Source organism: Thunnus thynnus, chromosome 1 (genome assembly GCF_963924715.1).
Source record: "Thunnus thynnus chromosome 1, fThuThy2.1, whole genome shotgun sequence".
Lineage (NCBI taxonomy): Eukaryota > Metazoa > Chordata > Actinopteri > Scombriformes > Scombridae > Thunnus > Thunnus thynnus.
Genome location: NC_089517.1, coordinates 1968463 through 1987870, shown reverse-complemented (window position 1 = coordinate 1987870; position 19408 = coordinate 1968463). Strand labels below are relative to the sequence as shown.

The 19408-nt window shown below is 38.3% G+C and overlaps 1 protein-coding gene and 1 long non-coding RNA gene across 2 annotated transcripts; one reads left to right on the top strand and one right to left on the bottom strand.

The window, feature by feature from the left end:
* Positions 1-29: 29 nt before the first annotated feature.
* Positions 30-3525, bottom strand: il17a/f1 (interleukin 17a/f1). Its single transcript, XM_067588703.1, has 3 exons — positions 3364-3525; positions 1527-1759; positions 30-632 (listed from the first exon to the last, which is right to left on the bottom strand). Exons 1-3 carry the CDS (start codon positions 3394-3396, stop codon positions 380-382), a joined length of 519 nt encoding a protein of 172 aa, XP_067444804.1. The 5' UTR covers positions 3397-3525; the 3' UTR covers positions 30-379.
* Positions 3526-14764: 11239 nt separating this feature from the next.
* Positions 14765-17627, top strand: LOC137182364 (uncharacterized). The gene is made up of 2 exons (XR_010928326.1): positions 14765-16495; positions 16608-17627. It is a non-coding gene; the product is annotated as an uncharacterized lncRNA (long non-coding RNA).
* Positions 17628-19408: the final 1781 nt, after the last annotated feature.

The window sequence follows — 19408 nt, the reverse complement described above, 5'->3', positions numbered from 1 at the left end:
ATCATTCATCCTCTGAGCTATAAATACATTAATATTAAAATCATGTCACCAATAAATACATACTGAGGATCAAACTCATAACATTTAAATAATATGTAATTTAAATAAACTTAAATAGAGCACATTATATGAAACATATTGATGAAAAGTCGGAAATTATAAAATAAAACTTCATCATAAGAGTTGATAATAGTGACAACAGAAGGTATAAATTATGAGATGCAAGTAATTCTGACTAACAGGGCGTCTTTTGAGTATTTTGAATTATTAAATAATGAGAATAATAATGAAAATAAGACATATTTTGGTGTGATGTCTTCATTTTTTAGACTTTTGACTTTGATTTTCAGTCAAACTGACCCAGCAGCTGGTTCAGGTCTCAGTCCTGATGTTGGATGATGGGTCGGACACAGGTGCAACCCACGGCCATGAGGCGGTACTCCATGCGGTAATGGTAGCTGGGCTCTGACCCCGCCTCCTTCGACTTGACCCGGCGCAGCAGCAGCACCTGGCGCAGGATGGGTCTGGACTCCAGGCTCAGGTCCTCCACGCCATCCTTGTCCAGACAGCCTTGCAGCAAACAGTGAGCCTCCGACAGCAGCGGAGGGTGCAGAGAGGCATCATGGGACACGCTGAGGACGGAGAGAGAGAAGGGACAAGATATAGGATGATTAAAGGAACAGACCACTGTTTCTAAGTTTTAGCTCATTAGGATCAGTTGTTATTTTGGCACCATTTTCATTTAGATTTCGTGTTTTGATGAAATTGTATTGTATTATATTCACTTCAGTCAAAGTTTAGACGTTTGATATTTGTTCATTTTGGTCAACAAAAAGTAAAGAAATTTTAGAAAATTTAGTTTCCATTGATGCAACGATTGGTCGATTAATCAATTCATTGCTCAACAGAAAAATAATTGCCATCTAAGTATTTTTTTAAGCAAAAATTACACCATTAATTAAATTAATTTAATATTTGGGGGTTTTAGACTATTGGACAAAATTTTCCTAATTTTCTAGGGGGCGCTGTCGAGCCATTTTGCGAGACCCATAAAATATCAAATTTTTCACCACTTCTGATGTATGTGCAAAGTTTACAACTTTTCGTGCACGTTTAGGCCCTCAAAAATGCATTTGTTTCAGAAGAAAAATAATAGAGAAAAATTCCTTGAGTTACAATAGGACCTTTGCACAGTCAGTTCTCGGGTCCCAATAACATTAATTTAATATTTGGGGGTTTTGGACTATTAGACAAAGTAAGACATATGAGGATGCAACCTGGTATCACACTGAAGCGTGTGATATACACACCGGTCCATCCTGTCAGTGACACATTTTGCCTCATGTAGGCATGAAAAGTAGACGCATCTTTCATGCCTGCACCAATAATGATGTTTTATGGTGTATGGTGTGTTTTTATGTTTGGTTAAATTTAGGCACACTTGGTCAGGGTTATGGAAAGATCATGGATCATGGTTAAATTAATTACAATGAGTGCTCTGTTTGTGTGTGTGTGTGTTTTCATACTTGTACGTCCACGGGGAGATGGAGGCGTTCTCCAGCGGTCTGAGGATTCTGGTGGGAACCATATTGTTCGGGTCGAGCTGCAGGGGGACGGTTTCCATGGTTTCGACTGCTGCATCATCAGAGGACTTCTTGTGTCCCTTTGTTTGGTGTTTCGATTGGCCGACTCCTTTCGGCCAGGCTGTCACCTCCGCCATCATCATCGCCATCATCATCATCGCTACCATACAGGCAGCCTGAGGAAGAGGAAGAGGAATTTATCACAAAAAAAAATCATCCAAAACAATTGAACAAAAACATTTCAACAATTTATCAAAGACTGCTTTTTAAAACACAAAACCTTTCTGTTTGTCACAAATAATAGGTGTGTTTTTGTGTTTGCATCATATTGTTACACTTTCACTCTTTTATAATGATCTTCATCAGAAGAGTCAGTTAAATGAGCAAATGAAGAAGCAATGAAGAAAATGTAATTAAAAACGTAATTTTTTAACCCTTGCCAAGAAAGTTTAATGTAAACGTATCACATGTGAGGCTCATTTTACGTTATGTCATCTTACAGATTCACCTGCTGTAGAGGAACATGTGATTTTCAGATATTTGATATGTTAAATGTAAGAAAAATCTATTACATATACAGTATAATAACATGCGAAACAGCATGTTGCATGTGATGCAGTCACATATGGGCACGTGTGGTTTTAGGATGTTTCAAATGCATAAAACATCCCACATGTAAAAATATATAATTTAAATTTAAAATATTTAAAGTATTTTTTTAAATATTTGCCCTTATAAATAAAATGACTAAAATGACAAATAGTATTAAGTAGTAAATTAGTAGTAAATTTTAAAATGAACAAAATTCAACAGCATTTTCACATTTTAATTAAAATACAATATAACTATGATGAAAAATGAAAAAATATGAGGTTGAAATTTCCTAAATTCATGAAAAAGTTTTAGGGAGTTAAAGCTAAAATACTCACCATAATAATAATAATAATAATAATAATAATAATAATAATAATAATAATAATAACAATCAACAGCATGAAAAGATATTTTTCTTTAAAAAATAAATCTGTGTCGCCCTGGTGGTCGAGGAGGTTAAGTTCTCTCTTTCCTTGTTTCCACTCTAATAAAAAAAACAGTAAAAAATTGGATAAAAATAGAATAATAAACAGGATTTTGGGGGTTTGATGTGCAGCAAATATATGGAAGCCCAAAGTGGTTAAATAAATAAATAAATAACAGACTACATAAATAAATAATCCAATGCATAAATACATGAAAATGAACCATTAAGTTGTGTAATAATTTAATTTAAACCCAAAACTCAACTCATTGTCTCATTTTTATTTCATAATGTGACTCTTCAGCAGACATCACCTCGTCACCTTTCAGCCAATCACACGCCCCCATGAAGCCACCCTGATTTAAACATAAATCCTGCTGCTATGAAAATACAAATGACAAAATAATGAGTTGATAATGAGTTTTAAGAATTAATTTCACAGTTCATTGGTTAATTATTCATGTATGACATAATATTGAATGTTGTGGGCTTCCGTACATTTGCTTTTCTGCTGTCGTATTATTTATCCGTTGCATTTTTATGACTTTATACAAATTTACTTAATTCCACACTTTTATGAACTTTCTTTTGTCCTCTACCTGTCTTCTATAATTAACATGACTCTAATAAACAGTTCGTATGGTGACAGAAGTGAGATTTCTGGATTTTGAAACTCCAAATTTTCAGCCTGAGGTCAGCACTACGTAAACTGCACAGACTGAAACGCACATAATTGAAATCAAAGCTCGTGCAGGTTCTTACCGTCACTTTGCAGGAGTTTGACGTTGAAAACATGCTGATGGTGATTAGTTCAAACGTCCTCGGTTCTTCTTTTGCAGATCCTCCACTTCAGTGAATCCTGTTCTTCACTCGTCAGTTTGGAGGCTCCTCGGGCTCTGATGGAGGTTCAGGACTGAAGCTGTAATCTGGAGGTCAGATGGTGGTTGTCTCTGTCTAAAGCTCAGGCTGAAACAAACAGACTTCTTCTGCTGGTTTCTGCAAAAGTCGTATTCTTCTTCTTCGCTGGTGTTCTGCTGGACGTCTGGCTGAAGCGCCGACATTTATCTTGATCTGTGTCAGAGTCAGCACCGCAGTTGTACTTCCTCTGATGATGTCACCGTCTTTCTTTGTCTCTATCTGTGTGTATTTGATCCTCCTCTCTAGAAACCACACAGACCAACCTGCATGACAAGGCCTGAACATCGACCCACTTTCACAGTCGATGAGGAGGTAAAAATTGTTCTGCATACAAAAGTTGCAGCAGATTTTCTAGGTCAGAGTGAAGTCTTCGCCTTAAAACGTCACGTTGTATAAATGCACATTTAAGTCTGATTATTGTGCAGATTCGTCATCATTGTTGGAAAAATTTGCTGAAGGAGTGAGAATAGTTGATTTACAGGATTGCAGTGATTCTGAGGAGTTTGCTGATATTTTCACATTTGTTATCTCAGAGACAACAAACTGATCAGATTAAATACGTTATCTCAGAAAACCACATGCATTGTTTCATATTTCATATTGCTGATATGCGTCATAGATAATGTGTATAAAATCTGAATCTGAAACCATTTACTTCAGCTTTCATGCAAATGTAGTGGAGTGAAAACTATGACTTTTCCATCTGAAATCTGGTGGAGAAAAAAATCTCACAATATGGAAAGCACCAGAATTTTCAAAGGTAATTTCATCACACAGGAGCGTTGTGTTCCTGCATCTTCCAGTCAAAGAAAGTTTCTTGTTATCATCTAAAAACCTTGCAGATGTTCACACACCACATGAAAATCCTGATATACAGGAGTAACGTAAAGTGAGGTTGCTTTCAAAAATAATGCCAGGTCGGTTGTTTCTGCATGTGGGAGAAGTTCTTCTGTGGATGCAGAAAACATTTGGGACGATCAGACGCCTCCCTGACGGTGTTGCGTTATGGAGAAGAATCTAAACATTTAAAGTGCCTAAAACTTTTGCACAGTACTGTATTTAAATGCCAAAGTCTGACTCTGCTTATATATCAGCCTCCACTCTTCTGGTTTCAGCCTTTCCAGCCAACCCAGAATCACATCAGTCTGTGAAATAATCAGAAAATTTAATGTATAGATTCTTGTACATAGACAAACTAATATATTTCAATCGGAAGAATCTTTCATGTCTTTTCGTACCATCTCTACTACTAACGGCAGTAATCTGCAGGACATCATTTGTCTGTGCACTCCAAAACCTTTACACATCACTGTTAAAAAATAATAATGTTTTATGATGTGAATCACTTGAAATGTGGCGTGGGTTAAAGTTATTACTTCCTCAAAGTTAGGCAACCATCTTCGTCATGGCAACAGTAAAGACCATGTCAATTCTAGTTACGGTTTTTAAAAAACTGTCCTGACTTGCGGTTAGAAACGTGACATTCATGGTTGGAAGCAGGAAATGAACAGCGGTCTCCTGCAGCAAAGTCCACTAAATCCACTTTCTGCAAGTTAGGATCTAATCAGCCAACCAACCACCTCCAAACACACCTTATATAGACGTCATCTGAACTGTGTCACCTGACAGGCTCTTTGAAAGTCTTTGTGTCTATGTACAGGAATCTATAGATCCACAGATGTCGGAACCTGGCTGAGAGATTTGCTCACATTCAGCCATCAGTGAGGTCGAATACTGATGTTGGTGTTGGACGGGATTGAGGTCAAGTTCTCCCACACCAAACTGGGAAAAGCATTTCTTTATGGAGCTGCTTGATGCACTGATGCACTGTTGAAACAGAAAAGACACAAACTGACACAAAGTTGGAAGAACACTGTTGTCTGCAACCCTGCCTCCATATATAACTAAACTGTAACTTTTTCTATCAACATGATGAGAAAACATTGATGAGTAATGTATTTGGCAAGTATATACTGTATATACTGAATATAAAAGTGAAATGTTGACAGACGACTAAGTTCTTTTTTCCACCAAAATATGTGATCTTGCAGCACAGTATCAGCTGTTAGAAACTGCAGCAGTATGAAAGTGTTTGTGGTTTTATTCAGACTCTGACAGCACTTTGTTCAGGTCAGAGATCCTGGTCTCTGTTTCATACAGAACATTTAAACAAAACCAGCATCTTTCAATAACCTGAACCAAACCTGAACACACACAGGACTCAGGATGTGAATGACCAACATCCACCCTGACCTTGACCCTGTGAACATAATCCTGCCATTGCAACATAATCTGGAAAACAGTTTAGTAATTGAACGTGGTTTCTAGGAGACAGGGTTGCAGGTCTGGTTTTAGGTCCCAGCTTTGACCCCTGCAGTTAGAAAATACTGTTGTATTCAGCATGCAGGATGCTCCAAGTGGGATATGTAGAGATTATGATAAAATTGGCCTATTTTTCAAACATATTTAAATACATTTGTGATTTTTTTTAAATTGAAAACTAAACAGAAATCAGGCCTGTTCAACACCAAGTTTGAAAGAAATGGATATTGAAGTTATAACCTGAAGACCCGAAGCATGTATCTGAGCAGGAATCAATAACTATATCTGCTGTTGTTGAGGTTGTTGTGCTCGGATATTAAACACTTTGTACACATCTGTTCAGTGTCATTTGATGTGTGAACAGTCTGTGAACCAGTGATCACTGAGAGTTACTAAATGTCTACAATGACAATAACAGTGTCTTATGTCTGATGTGAAAATATCAAACTTTATAGTTTCATCTTTAACTTAAAACTTAACTCTTAACTTTAAAAGCTTGAGGACAAATTCAGAGTGAAAGCAGATTCAATTAGTTTAAAATCTCAACAATTTAAACTCAGGACCCACTGATACAAATACTTTGTCTTAGAGACATAAATTGTTTTATACTTTTCTATTTCAAATACATTTATCTGTTAAGAAAACAATCTTTTAAATAAAAATGACAAAACAGCAGAACATAAAACGGACATTAGAGAAATGCTTTTTTAAAATGTATTATAATATTATTTTGTTGACTTGTGAAACAACAACAGACTCGCGCTAACTGACAGTAAAGATGAGATGATCCGATGATGTCGATCGCATGCACAGAAACTGAGATGTCACGACAACAAAGTGCAACCGATGTGTAGTACAGATAAGAAAGATTAATCATGAGAACACTGCATTATGAGCATCTGCTACATACAATATAACGCATTAAAAATAGAAATATAAAGCCCTAAATCCACCATACTAGTACTGTAAATACAAAGTGTAAAGAGACAAATAAAAATTGTGCTTGAAGTAAAACTGCACCTGCAGGAATCAGGAGTCAGGTGGTGGATAAAGTGTCTTATGTCTGCAGAGAGCAGTGGAACTTATTTCAAATTAATTTTGTGTTTTTATTGGAGAGTTGAAGACCACAAAAAGCAGGATCTGTCCCCTTTAAGGCTTCAGTTGCAGAGTTTGCCGTGTGTTGTACCTGGACAGGATGCAAGAACAACTGTAGTTCTATCAATACGTTCAAGGCCAAATTAAAAAATCAACTAAAGACGAATCAGCTGTGTGACCACTGAGCCTCGTTTGCATTATTAACTTTTAACTGACATTGTGATTTTATGTGATGTGCTGTTGTGTTTTTTGCTTTGTACTGTTTGCTGTTGTATGTTTTGATTGTAATGGACTACAGATGCTAATTAGCTTCAAGCTAACTCTGGTGCAGTGCATCATTTATGCTTAATACTGCACACTGTCCTGTTCAATAAATCAAGAAGTACGTAAGTAAGAAAAGCTTTTCTTGTTGGTTCAAATGCCTAAAATGACATATTGTATGTTTACGTCTACCTGACGTTACGTTGACCTCCAGCGGTCTGAGGGATTGTCGTCTATCAGCCGTAAAGGTGAATGCAGCGTGATGTTTCTTTTCCCCTAACCATGACCACGATCATTCCCGAAACTACAACAAGTAGTTTATTGTGCCCACTCTTAACCTTTAACAATAGCAGTGCGGATCAGAAAACGCTCATATGAATCATTTTTAATGAGTGAGTAATGATTTTGGGACGACTCTGCCAAACAGTGTCATCAATCAGAAACTTATCAACATATGAATGATTAATCAGGATCCCCTTGATGTCACTTTTTTAAACACACTGGGTTCCCCTTTAGTGTCATTTTTCAACGGGTCAGGAAGATCATGGTTTGGGTTAAAAACTGTCCAAACAAAAAACACTCTGACCGGCTGTTAAAAACACTAACCATAACCCCAACTGTCACATCTGCTGTCTGTCTGATGCAACAGGAGAAACTTCTAAATACTGTAACAGTGTTTTAGTCAGGGGCCTCTCAGCGGTCACTCGGGGCCGCCCCCGCTCTTTTATCCTCTCTTTTTGCTGAGCTGCTTCACTTGCATCATATGATGTAGAATGCGCGCATGTTGCACTGTGACCTGGTTTACAGTCGTGTTGTGACTCAGGTTGCTCCACATCACAGCGTCATCACGGTCATGTATGATGTTGTGTTGTGTTTTTTCAGCCCACGCTGCCAGCTCGGCTTTGACCTGGTTTGATTGATGGGTCGATGCTTATCAGTGATCCGAGAGACTTCCTGCTTCCTGCGTCAGTTTACAGCCCCCAAAACATCTTGCAACAGCTTTTCTTCATCAGCCACTCACAAACATTTTTAAAGAAACTTTGAAATTTATTTATTCTTATTGAAATATAAGAACAAGGCAGACTGTTAGTGTCTGAAAATCTCTTTCAACTTCTCCTATTTTACTTTTTGTTTATCTGAGCTGCACACAAACACGAGACAGATGACAAAAAAAAATAAAACATCAATATAAATATCATAAAATTACCAAAAAAATCACAAAACACAAAATCATCAATATAAAAATATACAAAAATCCTTTAAGAAGGGACAGTTTAAAGTCATCAAATAAAACCTAGAAGCTCCAGATTCATCGTGTGTCAGTTGCTTATAGTAATTTATTTAATTGCACATGAGGAATTTGATGCACAACAGCACAACATCAACAAAGACACACCTGCAGTACCAAATGTTGTTGTTCTGTCTGGTCCAGAGCTGCTGTGTTCAAACTAGTTTAAACTATAGGTTATATGTAAATAAAGTTGTTTAATCAAATTATCTCAAACTGACTGACAGACTGAGAACCATAGCTTGCTGTGTGCTGAAGCTGTGCAGACACTGTGTGTTTTTACACACTAGTTCAGCACAAAGTTGACCCATTTTTACATTTGAGAGCAGTAAAAACACCCTAAACATCGGGTTTTTTTTTTAGCATGAAACATTTTTATTTTCCCTGAAGTGACCCAGAATATATAAGAACAGAAACTTTTTTTATTTATTGAGCAGCTGATACACATTTTTATGTATATACTGTGGAAGGTGTTCTGGGTTAAATTTCACTATGTTGCATATAGTATAATGATATAGTAGTATACAATTGAGGTGTGCCCGAATACAAATACATTATACAGCAAAGCACAAATACTGGGTTTTTATGAATATTTGTTTCATACAAATATTTGAAAAAATATTTGTTAGGTAGATGTCTGTCTGCAATGAGGCGATGAGTAAAGTTTTATCTCATAAGGTAGTTTATTTATGAACACTTACTGTAACACTTTAATTTTCTAAAATTAAAAACGTAATAAAAACAAAAACAGGATTTTTAAGCCTCTTTACACTTTTATTCAAATACAAATACAAATAATTTTGCTGCCTCAACAAATACAAACACTGGGCTTTCTGCACATCCCTAATATATAAGAATTCACTCTCTGCTCTCATCGCTTATTTATTGATGACCGATGAGGTATTTATGAATGAAATATAGATTAAGTTCAGACGTTTGGTATAGAGTAGGGATGTGTAGAGAGCATAGGTGTAACAATCCTGTTTTTGTTTTTCTTACACTTCTAATTTTAGGATATTAAAGTGTTTAAATAAGTAGGGATGCACAATATTATAGGCACATCATCAGTATCGGCTGATAAAAGCTCTAAAATGAAATATCGGCATCTGCGAATTCTGGCAAATTCTGCGGATTATGAGAGGCCGATATGTCGCCATCTCTTCCGCCACCTGACTGTGCTTCCCTTGATGGACTGTGTCACCCTGACGGTCCCGGTGTTTCCTCCGCAGGCTGCACGTCAGACCGGCTGCTTCTTCCCACTTTAACCTGAATAACGGTTGGATCCACATGGAGAGCCGGGGCTAACGTTAGCTGAGAGGCTATTGGAGCGTTAGCCGCAGCATGGCCGGAGGGAAGCACTGCCAGCTAACCTCTGCTAGCCTCCAAGCTAACGTTAGCCCCGGCTCTTCATGTGGATCCAACCGGAGCACCGAGCCCCGGTTTGTTTGTTATTCAGATTAAAGTGGCGGCTGAGTGAAGTGCAGCCTGCGGAGGAAACACCGGGACCATCGGGGTGAAAAACTCTGTCGAGGAGCTGCTGTGTTCGGCTGCACAGATAGGAAACACCTCGGCTGACAGGATGTACCACTCTGTTTGGAAAAAAAAAACGTTTTGGTTTATAACGGCGGTTGGTGACCAGCGTATCAGGTGCATTACCGCCACCTTCTGCTCCGGAGTGTGGACCAGAGATTAAATCCTACACATTAATCCTGTCTGTCTAATAAACTCAATGAAAACTCTACTGCTGCTCCCACTTGGCAGGTTCATTAAAGTTTTAATGCTGAGCTCCTGAACTCCAGTCTTCCTCAGTTCTTCCTTCATATATTGTCTTTCTTGATCATACTTAGTACAATCTATGCTTGCATGCATAATAGTCTCCTCAGCCAGCTGGAAAAAATATGTTCATATATCGGTATCAGCATCGGCCACAATGAGTTGGAAATATCGGCAAATCGGCAAAAAATCCAATATCGTGCATTCCTAAAAAGTGTTCTTCAATAAACTATTTTGCAAAGTAGGGTTCCTACTCCAGGTTTCAAGCCGTGATCTTCCAGACAACACAGCTGTGTGACCTCGCTATGCTGCCGACCTGCACGCTGTTATTTGACGTCTTTTTTTCTTTTCTTCTCAAAAACAAGTAATTTAAAAAATATTTGTAGGAAGTAAATATTTGTAAAAACTCACTATTTTTGCTTTTCTGAATACCGTATTCAGATTCAGCTCCGGCCCTTGTATAGACTAATTATGAAGAGATATTGTGAAGGGACAGAGTATGAACAACATGTAAGAGTTCATCTCACACTTTACGGATCAACTGAGCGTCGACGACGTGGATGTAAGCATGAAACTGAATTAGAAAAACTCTCTACATACAAATATCTTCCGACTGTAGCTCGATAACAAATTATTTTTTCAAAACTCACTTTGAAAACCTGAAACTGAAACTCAACTAGGTTTTTATCTTTGATTTATGAAATGTTTACTTTTTGCTGCAAAAACAAGTATTGCACAGTTCACATTTCATCATTACTCATTACTTTGTAGGCTTGTTTATTATTCATTCACTCGTCACTACTATCGTTAATTAAACATGTTAACTGGACGGAGTTCACTAAAGATACAGAGAAAGGTTCATATTTCATATTTATAACAGCTATCAAAAGATTATCACCATAGATCGATAATCAATGACCCAAAGATCTGCCCTGAGTGTAGTAAAACTGCATTTTCATACTCTGAACTTTACAAGATAAACTTCATCTGGAGACACTGCCGTCACATCAGAGATTCAAGCTTCACATTAAAGAAATGTCTCATCATGAGGAAGGTTGTTCTACATAGTTTTTATCTTTCTCATTCTGTTTTGTTGCGTTGGATGTGATCGTTGTAAACTATGTGACGCCTATTTTACGCTTCATTCTCGGCCTGGTGTCTCTTCTAAAAGGGATCATCAGACTTCCTGGTTAAATGAAGGTTAAATAAAATAAGAATCTGCAATAATGTTGACAAAAAGAGACAAAAAAGGCAGCCTTACTTTGTGCAGTAAAAGATAAAGATCTGCAGCTGCAGATGTGTGGAAACTGCAAACTCTCACGTGAAGTTCAGTTTTATATCACAGCATCTCAGTCAGACTACAGCTCAACCACAAGATGTCAGATATACTCAAATCAGATTCAAACAAGCTCACTACAGGTCAGAACAGCTGCCATGTTGGAAATGTTGATCTAGAGCTGCTCAAACTGCAGAAATCCAACCGATCATCAGACAGCCAGATCGTCGATCGATCAGATTAATCAAACATCGTGATCTCAAACAACTACTGACAACTTCATCACCGTGAACACACACTGTAGTTTATTTTGCCTCAATCACACACATGTTGTCCTGTTGCTATAAATACTCACTAGAGCACCAGATGTGGATTCATAGTCCCAAACAAATGCACCATTTCTTCCTGTTTGAAAAAAAAACTACAGTGGCCAGCTGATTGAGGAAATGACTGAGCCTTTTTTTTTAAAGATTAAACTATATATTTATTATTTCTTCCAATGAGCTTGGAGCTGAGAGCCACACACAGAGTAGGGACAGAGGAAAGTATTGAGAGATGGATGAACACAGTTTGGTTTGAGATTCGTTGACAGGAAGAAGAATATAGAGAAACACCAGACTGATTCTTTTAAAATCATTTTGAAGCACATGATGAAGTGAGGCAAACATAAAACCTCTTTAAAGTCGGAAACCACATTGAATCGTCCCTCTCTCTGCAGTCCAAAATATTGTCAACATGTTTTTAAAATGTATTTTTAATAGTTTTGTATAATTAAAATGAAGGGAAAAAAACGTGACATTTGCAGGTATGTTTACATGCAGTTCAATGTGCTGCAGCTGAGCAGCTAATTAGCTATTAAACCTGCTAAATGACGTTAGCGGTGCACTTTTCCCCTGTGAATGTTTGTTCGGTGGCTCGTTCAACAAGCTAATCTGCAGGACGAGACGTGTGTTCATGTTTGTAAGTTTAGATAAGAAGGAGACTTTAGCAGAAAAGCTAATGTGGGTTGTTGTTCAGAGTCTGTGGCTCTTGTGTTGTGTAGCCGGATGCAGTCAGGCTCAGTGTGACCGTGTGAATCACAGAACGACACGTTATCACTTAAATGCAAAGATTTGATTTGCTGTATGCAAATAAGGACTCCAGTTACATAAACTGATGTATTTAATCCAAATAAGGTAAAACTAGAGGGCACCATCATGAAACCAAAGAATTTAAAATATACATTTTTCCCTTTTTGGTTTCAGGTTTTTTTTTTCTAAAAGGGGAAAACAGGACAAGTGATTCACAGAGCAGATTTGTTGCCGTAGGAGACAAAAAATTAATTTCAGTTGGACTTCAACAGAGCTCTGTGTGAAAGTGGCTGAAGAGAGTCACACATTTGGATGAATTTATTTATACAAACAAGATAAAAGTAAACCAAAACTGGATTCATTCACGACATGTCGTGACCATTCAGCATCCCAACAGGTTCTTTTTTTTAACATAATTTTATTTAAAAAAAATGTTGCATGTACCATAAAAACAGCATAAAAAGGTGGAAAAATGATGTCATCTTTCCCCAGACATTGTGACAGACGTTAACCTCCCCCTCCCAACCTCAGAGAGAGAAGATCAAAAACAGTGTCACCATTATTCAGAAGTTTCCACATGTAAAACTCCTGAGGAAGCAGATCGTTGTGGTTCAGACGTGCATGATCATCCTCAGCGTTTTTTTTTTTTGAGACAGTGAGGTGAGGTGAGGTGTGTTTGATGAAGGAGGTTTCTGTCTTTCTAGGACTGCTGCTGCTGCTGCTGCTGTGGTGACTGGAAACACCTTCACAGGGTTTCAGACGGAGTCACTTGAGTGAAGTTAAAGCTGCAGCCGGGGATTTTTGAACAAACATCTGAGACTCTGCTGTGGTCTCTGTGAACCACAAACACTCTGACTGATATCCAGGAATGAGTTCATTCCTCCAATAACTATTAATTTCCTTCCCCACCTCCTCTATTTCTACCTTTTACATACAGTTTGTTGTCTGTGCCGTCGGTGTGTAAATGATTAGATCCTACTGATGCACCTTGCATGGCAGCACCTGTCATCATGTGACTTGTAGTGTAAAAGCACTTTGAGTGGTTGAAAGACTAGAAAAACTATATAAGAGTCAGTTTACCATTTACAAACGTTTTCCTTCCACTTGTGGTAAGAATCTAAGGCTGCATTCACACCAAATCTGGTACTCGGGCACTTCGTCGTGGGGGGTTAGGGTTAGGGTGAAGGTATGGTGGGCGTGTTGTTTGGGGTACCGGTGAGACAATGAAATGCGATCCAGGAAGTTGAGTTTGAGTTACAGATTAATGCATTTAAGAACTTATCAGAAGCTAAAACATCACGCAGCGGTTTGTAAAACTCACAGACAGGATTTTAAAACTCTGGAAAGTTTTCACAGCGGCAACAGTTTAATCTTTCATCTCGCTGATCGTGATGCGTTCATGTTCATGTTATGTGGATTAAATAATCCACCAGGAATGTGCACTTGTGTGTATGTGATTGGCCGCCACAGCATGACGTTGGGTTGAGTTTCGGCAAAAGTTGAGTCGACTTCCTGCCAGAAGGCTGCTGTGTTTTTTTTATGCAGCCCCCACTCCTGCAGCGTAAAACGCACTGTCCTCGTTCAAATGAATAGGATCTGCTGTTTTTCACGCATTGTCGGATTTGGTGTGAATGAAGCCAAAGAGGAGCAGAGTTGTCTCTCCACCGGTTTAGTTTTCTGGTGTGTGATGAATGTTAGAGCCTCCAGGTGTTGCTGTCAAGGCTGTAGAGCTTCACTGTAGACTTACTGAAATTTTATGGTTTTGTGTGAAAAGTGCTGACAGCTCTGACAGTAAACCGCAGCAGATTAAAATCTGGTAAATTATCAGATTAATCTTTGCTGCTTCTGGTTTCCTGTCGCAGTCAAACGAGGTCAGACAAAAGTTGCTGACAGCTCTGATAGAAATCCTCTCAGTTGGAAAGTCAGAGTCAACATCACAGACAAAAACCACACACACACACACACACACACAAACACACACACAAACACACACAACGCCCACGCTGTGACATCACGGTGGCTCCATATATGGAGACAGAAAGCTGAATACTGACAACAGAGACACACTAGCTGCTGTCTGAATGACGGCTTTAGTTTGTTTCATTTTAAAAAATAATAATAATAATAATAATAATTGAAAAGTTCAGCATTAAAGCCCTTATTTTTAATATTTCAAATTATTCTGATCATATAAATTTTTATTTTATTTTTGTGGATAAATGAAACAATCCTGGTGAAAAATGATTTCAGTCCATTCATGCAGATAAACGCTACCACTAGGGGGCGTGACGCATAATCTGCACATTTCCAGGTCTATAGTTATAATCTGCTGGAATATCAGTACATTGATATATAAATGTAGCTTCATTCTTTCAAAAAAACGTTTCCTGTGAACAGAATCCAGGCAGCGATAACATTCGCCATTGCAACATAATCAGAAAACAATCTAGTAACTGAATGTGGTTTCTAGGAGACAGGGTTGCAGGTCTGGTTTTAGGTCCCAGCTTTGACCCCTGCAGTTAGAAAATACTGTTGTATTCAGCATGAACTTTATGATAAAGTTCTTCTATTGAAGTTATAACTGAAATCAATAACTATATCTGCTGTTTGTGATCCAGGTTGTTGTGCTCAGATAATAAACCACCAAACATGATTAATGGCTTCCACACTCACTGTCACGTCCTACCGGGACTTTTTCTGTTTTTTGGACTCTTTGTGTTTTTGTTTTGACTTCCTTGGTTTTTGTAATTCTCCTTCTGATGCCTTCAGACTTCTTCTGTTTTTAGTTGGACTGTTTGAGGGACTCTTTCCCTTGTGTGTTCCTCCTGTGTTTTTTGTGTCACCTGTTTGTTTACTTTAGTTCCTGTTTTATTTTGTAATATTTCCTCCTTGTGTCTGGTCACTTTACTTCCTGTGTTTGATTATTTCATGTGTCTCACCTGTGTTTCATTTGCAATCACTCCCTGTGTATTTATAGTCCAGTTTTCAGTTCGGTCTTTGTCGAGTTGTCTGCTTTTGTTTGATGTTCCTGTGTCGCCTGCGTTCTGGTTCGTTCCCATGACTTTTTGCTTTTTCATTAAAAAATATCTGCATCGGATTGTCCCTGCCTACCGTCTCTGAATTTGGATCCACCTGCTCCACTCACCCACCCTGACACTCACGCTGCTCAGAAACTCAAATCAAACTTCCCAATAATTATATTACTTCCTTAATTAAAGATTTAAGACACTGCTGTGGCACAACAGTTCCTCTGTACAAAATGACAGATATTAAGTTTTTTAAATTGTGAAACAGCTGTTGTTGTATAGCTGACATACCGCCATATGCTAATGCTAAGATAGCCCTGGAGGAACTGCATAGCGCTACCAATAACCAGTTGAATGCACATCCAGAGGGAACCTTGATTTTAGCAGGGGGCTTTAATCACAAGAAGATAAACTGCCCAAACTTCACCCCAACCAGAGACAAAAACATTCTTCACCAAGTTAACACAAACATTCTGGGAGCATGCAGAGCTGATCTATCTCTACACCTTATCAGACCACAAGTCACTGGAACTCAGACCTGCAAACCTTTAATCTGTAGAACAAGAGGAGGCCACCTCACTACTGCAGGACTGCTTTGAGGTGTTTGCACAGGGAGCAGACTTAGACGAATACACCTCATCTGTCTTGGTGCACACAGACTTCTGTACTGAGACAGTACTGACCACCTAAACCATCAAGGTGTTTCCACCATGGTTGGATAGAAATGTAAGGTCTCTGCTCAGGATACGAGATGCTGCCTTCAGGACAGGTGACCTACTGGCCTACAGGATAGCCTGCAGGGAACTGAAGAAGGGCTTTAGAGAAGCTGAGTGCAATGAGGGGAATTCCCGTAGCATGTGGTGAGGTAGTAAACCCATAACCATAATGTGTTGCTTTTATATTCTGTCTAGATGCCTTTTAAGCTCTATGTAAAGCACTTTGAACGGCCTTGTTGTTGAAATAAACTTGCCTAACAGACTGCAAGAGCAGCCACGACGTTGCACTCCCTGATGCCGTGAACCAGTTCTTTGCACGTTGCAACACCCAAGGATGAGCAGGTACTCGTCCTCCAGCGCCACCAGGTGAGATCCACCGTGATGAAAACAGACATCAAAGCAGCAGGACCAGACAGAGGGTCAAGACCTTTAACCTCCCTCTACAACGGGCTGTTGTCCCCAACTGTGCCTTTTTAAAAATGTATTATGTTGTTTTTATCTTGTTCTCTATTGCTGCTGGTCACTGAGAGCTACCAGATGTAAGTTTATTGTATGTCTACAGTGATTTTAAAGCTAAATAAAAGGAATTTATAATATTACCAACTGTTTAATGTGGTAAAAATAAATCTTAGAGTGCTTTGAGAGAAATGTGATGACAAGATAAAATCATTTATCTGTTAAGAAAACAATCTTTTGAATAAAAACGACAAACAGCAGAACATAAAGTGGATGTTTGAGAAATGCTTTTTTTATTTATTTATTAAAATATTTATTTTGTTGACATGTGAAACAACAGACTTGCGCAGTAACAGCAAGTAAAGATAATGATCTGATGATGATCACACGTACAGAAACTGAGATGTCACGACAACAAAAGGAACCGATGTGTAGTATAGATAAGATTAATAATGAGAACACTGCATTATGAGCATCTGCTATATACAATATGAAGCATTAAAAATAGAAATTAAAAATCCACCATACTAGTATTGTAAATACAAAGTGTAAAAAAAAGACAAATAATCACAATTAAAAATTAATTACAAAAATTGTGCTTGAAGTAAAATTGCAGCTGCAGGAATCAGGAGTCAGGTGGTGTCTTATATTAGCAGAGAGAAGTGGCATTTATTTCAAATTAATTTGGTTGGTGATTTTATTAGAGATGTCATGTATTGCAGAGCAGGTGGACCCAGATGCAGAGAAACTGCAGGCTGAACGAGACTGATGAAAAAAAAAATACAAGACACGACTGAACAGAACAGAGAATCAACAAAGACTGAACGGAAAACCAGGACTGAAACACAAACTGAGCTAATGAGCAAATTGGGAACAGGTGACTGGACCTGAGAGCAGTCTGAGAGCTGATAGGCTGAGGGAAACACAGGGAGCAGGGCAGGTGTGGAGGGAAAAATGGACTGGATGATACTCTTAATACAACCCAGAATACAAAAACCATCCAAGAATAAACATGATTATAAACCCAAGTTAACCAATAATACAAGACGGTCTTTTAAACCCACAACCCAAATATATGAATGAGCAAAAACCATAGACTGTATAAAAATATGGACGTAGTTACCGTGACGTCACCCGTTGGTTTCTGAAGAGCGCTTTTGAAGCTCAAAGTGAGCCGCTCCGGCCGTCGCCATCTTGTATTAAATGCAAAACACACATTACTCCCTGACATGAGGAGTGAAACTATGACGTCTAAAGCAACATATTCCTTTGACATTTAGCTTAAAACAGCATAAACTATGTGAGTTTACATTCTGGACACAGAGGGAACTTGTACATATTCTTACCAAAGTCCGTCTAGCATGGTGGCTAATTAGCGATTAGCTTAACTCACGGTTAGCGATTAGCATGCTAATAAACATGAATTTGGTCGTTAAGACTTTACCATAAGGCAGACAGATGTTACACATCTTAAATATGAATGCTCACCTTTGTCTATGACTATTTAAAACAACAACAGAAGTGACTAAAAACCAAATTTGCCACCCGGCTTACATTTAGGATAAGTTAGCCTATTTCATTTATGTTCAATGATGTTAGCTGCACTGATATATCACATAACAAGACAAAGTTATAAAAGAAAATTCTACATTACTAAGTAGTTAAATAGCTGTTTCATACCTCTGATCTGTGAGTAACAGAAGCAGCAGTTGCTGAATATACAATCGTAACGCGACGCGCCTCCGGGTGTGTATGTGCTGCACATAAAAACTCTCAGTACTCATAGCAGTACTGTAGTCAGAGCTGCACAGTGGAAAGTATCGTATCGTGTATTTCTGGGCTGCATTGAGTTTTCTCTCACATTGAATCTTTGTTCTCCGGGAGCACTGCTGGACGCTGCTGTTTTGTGTATTTTACAAAGGATGTGGTGCCATGTGTGGATTATGTCTCGGATTGCTTGTGTATGTTTCTTTTATTGTGTATGTTAAGTTTTGTGCAAACACTGCAAACCAGTTTCCCTCTGGGATAATAATAAAGTCAAACTACTCTAAACATCATCATTAAAAAACTCACGTTGAACATTGGATTCTTGTTCTGTAACATACTTTGTTCCTTCTTTCAAAACAATAAAAAATTACACACTCCATCATCCCGTCTACGTCGGATTATGGAGATGTCCTGTATGCTCATGATGAGGGGAAGTACACACAAAATACACACAATGACATAAGCTCATGTTGGCATATGTTGGTTAATACAGGTGATTTCCCAACAATACAACAAATCACATACTGCTCATGTATCAGGAGCTGATGTATGAAATAGACCTCGGAGTTTTATCTATTAAAACACGATTAGAGAATTAATCTGAACTGAATTTTCAAATCCAAGCAGACAGAATTTAACCCTTAATATGTGTACTGTTGGAAAAGTCACCTGCATTAATATAATTTCGGGTCTGGCTGGATCAGGGGCCTCCTGAAGCAGTAGATCAGTATCGAAGGGCCTAAAGGGGGGCAGTTCAGGTGGTTACTGAGGGGAGTCCAGGGAGCCATTTCAGCTTCTCCTTTGTGAGGAGTTGCTGCTTTTCACATTTTAAACAGAAA

What these genes read in the sequence shown, in the direction of transcription:
- il17a/f1 (XM_067588703.1), bottom strand. Translation starts at nt 3,396, where the DNA reads ATGTTTTCAACGTCAAACTCCTGCAAAGTGACG. An exon ending in CAAACTCCTGCAAAGTGACG is followed by an intron (nt 1,760 to 3,363) that starts GTAAGAACCTGC and finishes CCTCTTCCTCAG; the next exon opens with GCTGCCTGTATGGTAGCGAT. An exon ending in ATCTCCCCGTGGACGTACAA is followed by an intron (nt 633 to 1,526) that starts GTATGAAAACAC and finishes CTCCGTCCTCAG; the next exon opens with CGTGTCCCATGATGCCTCTC.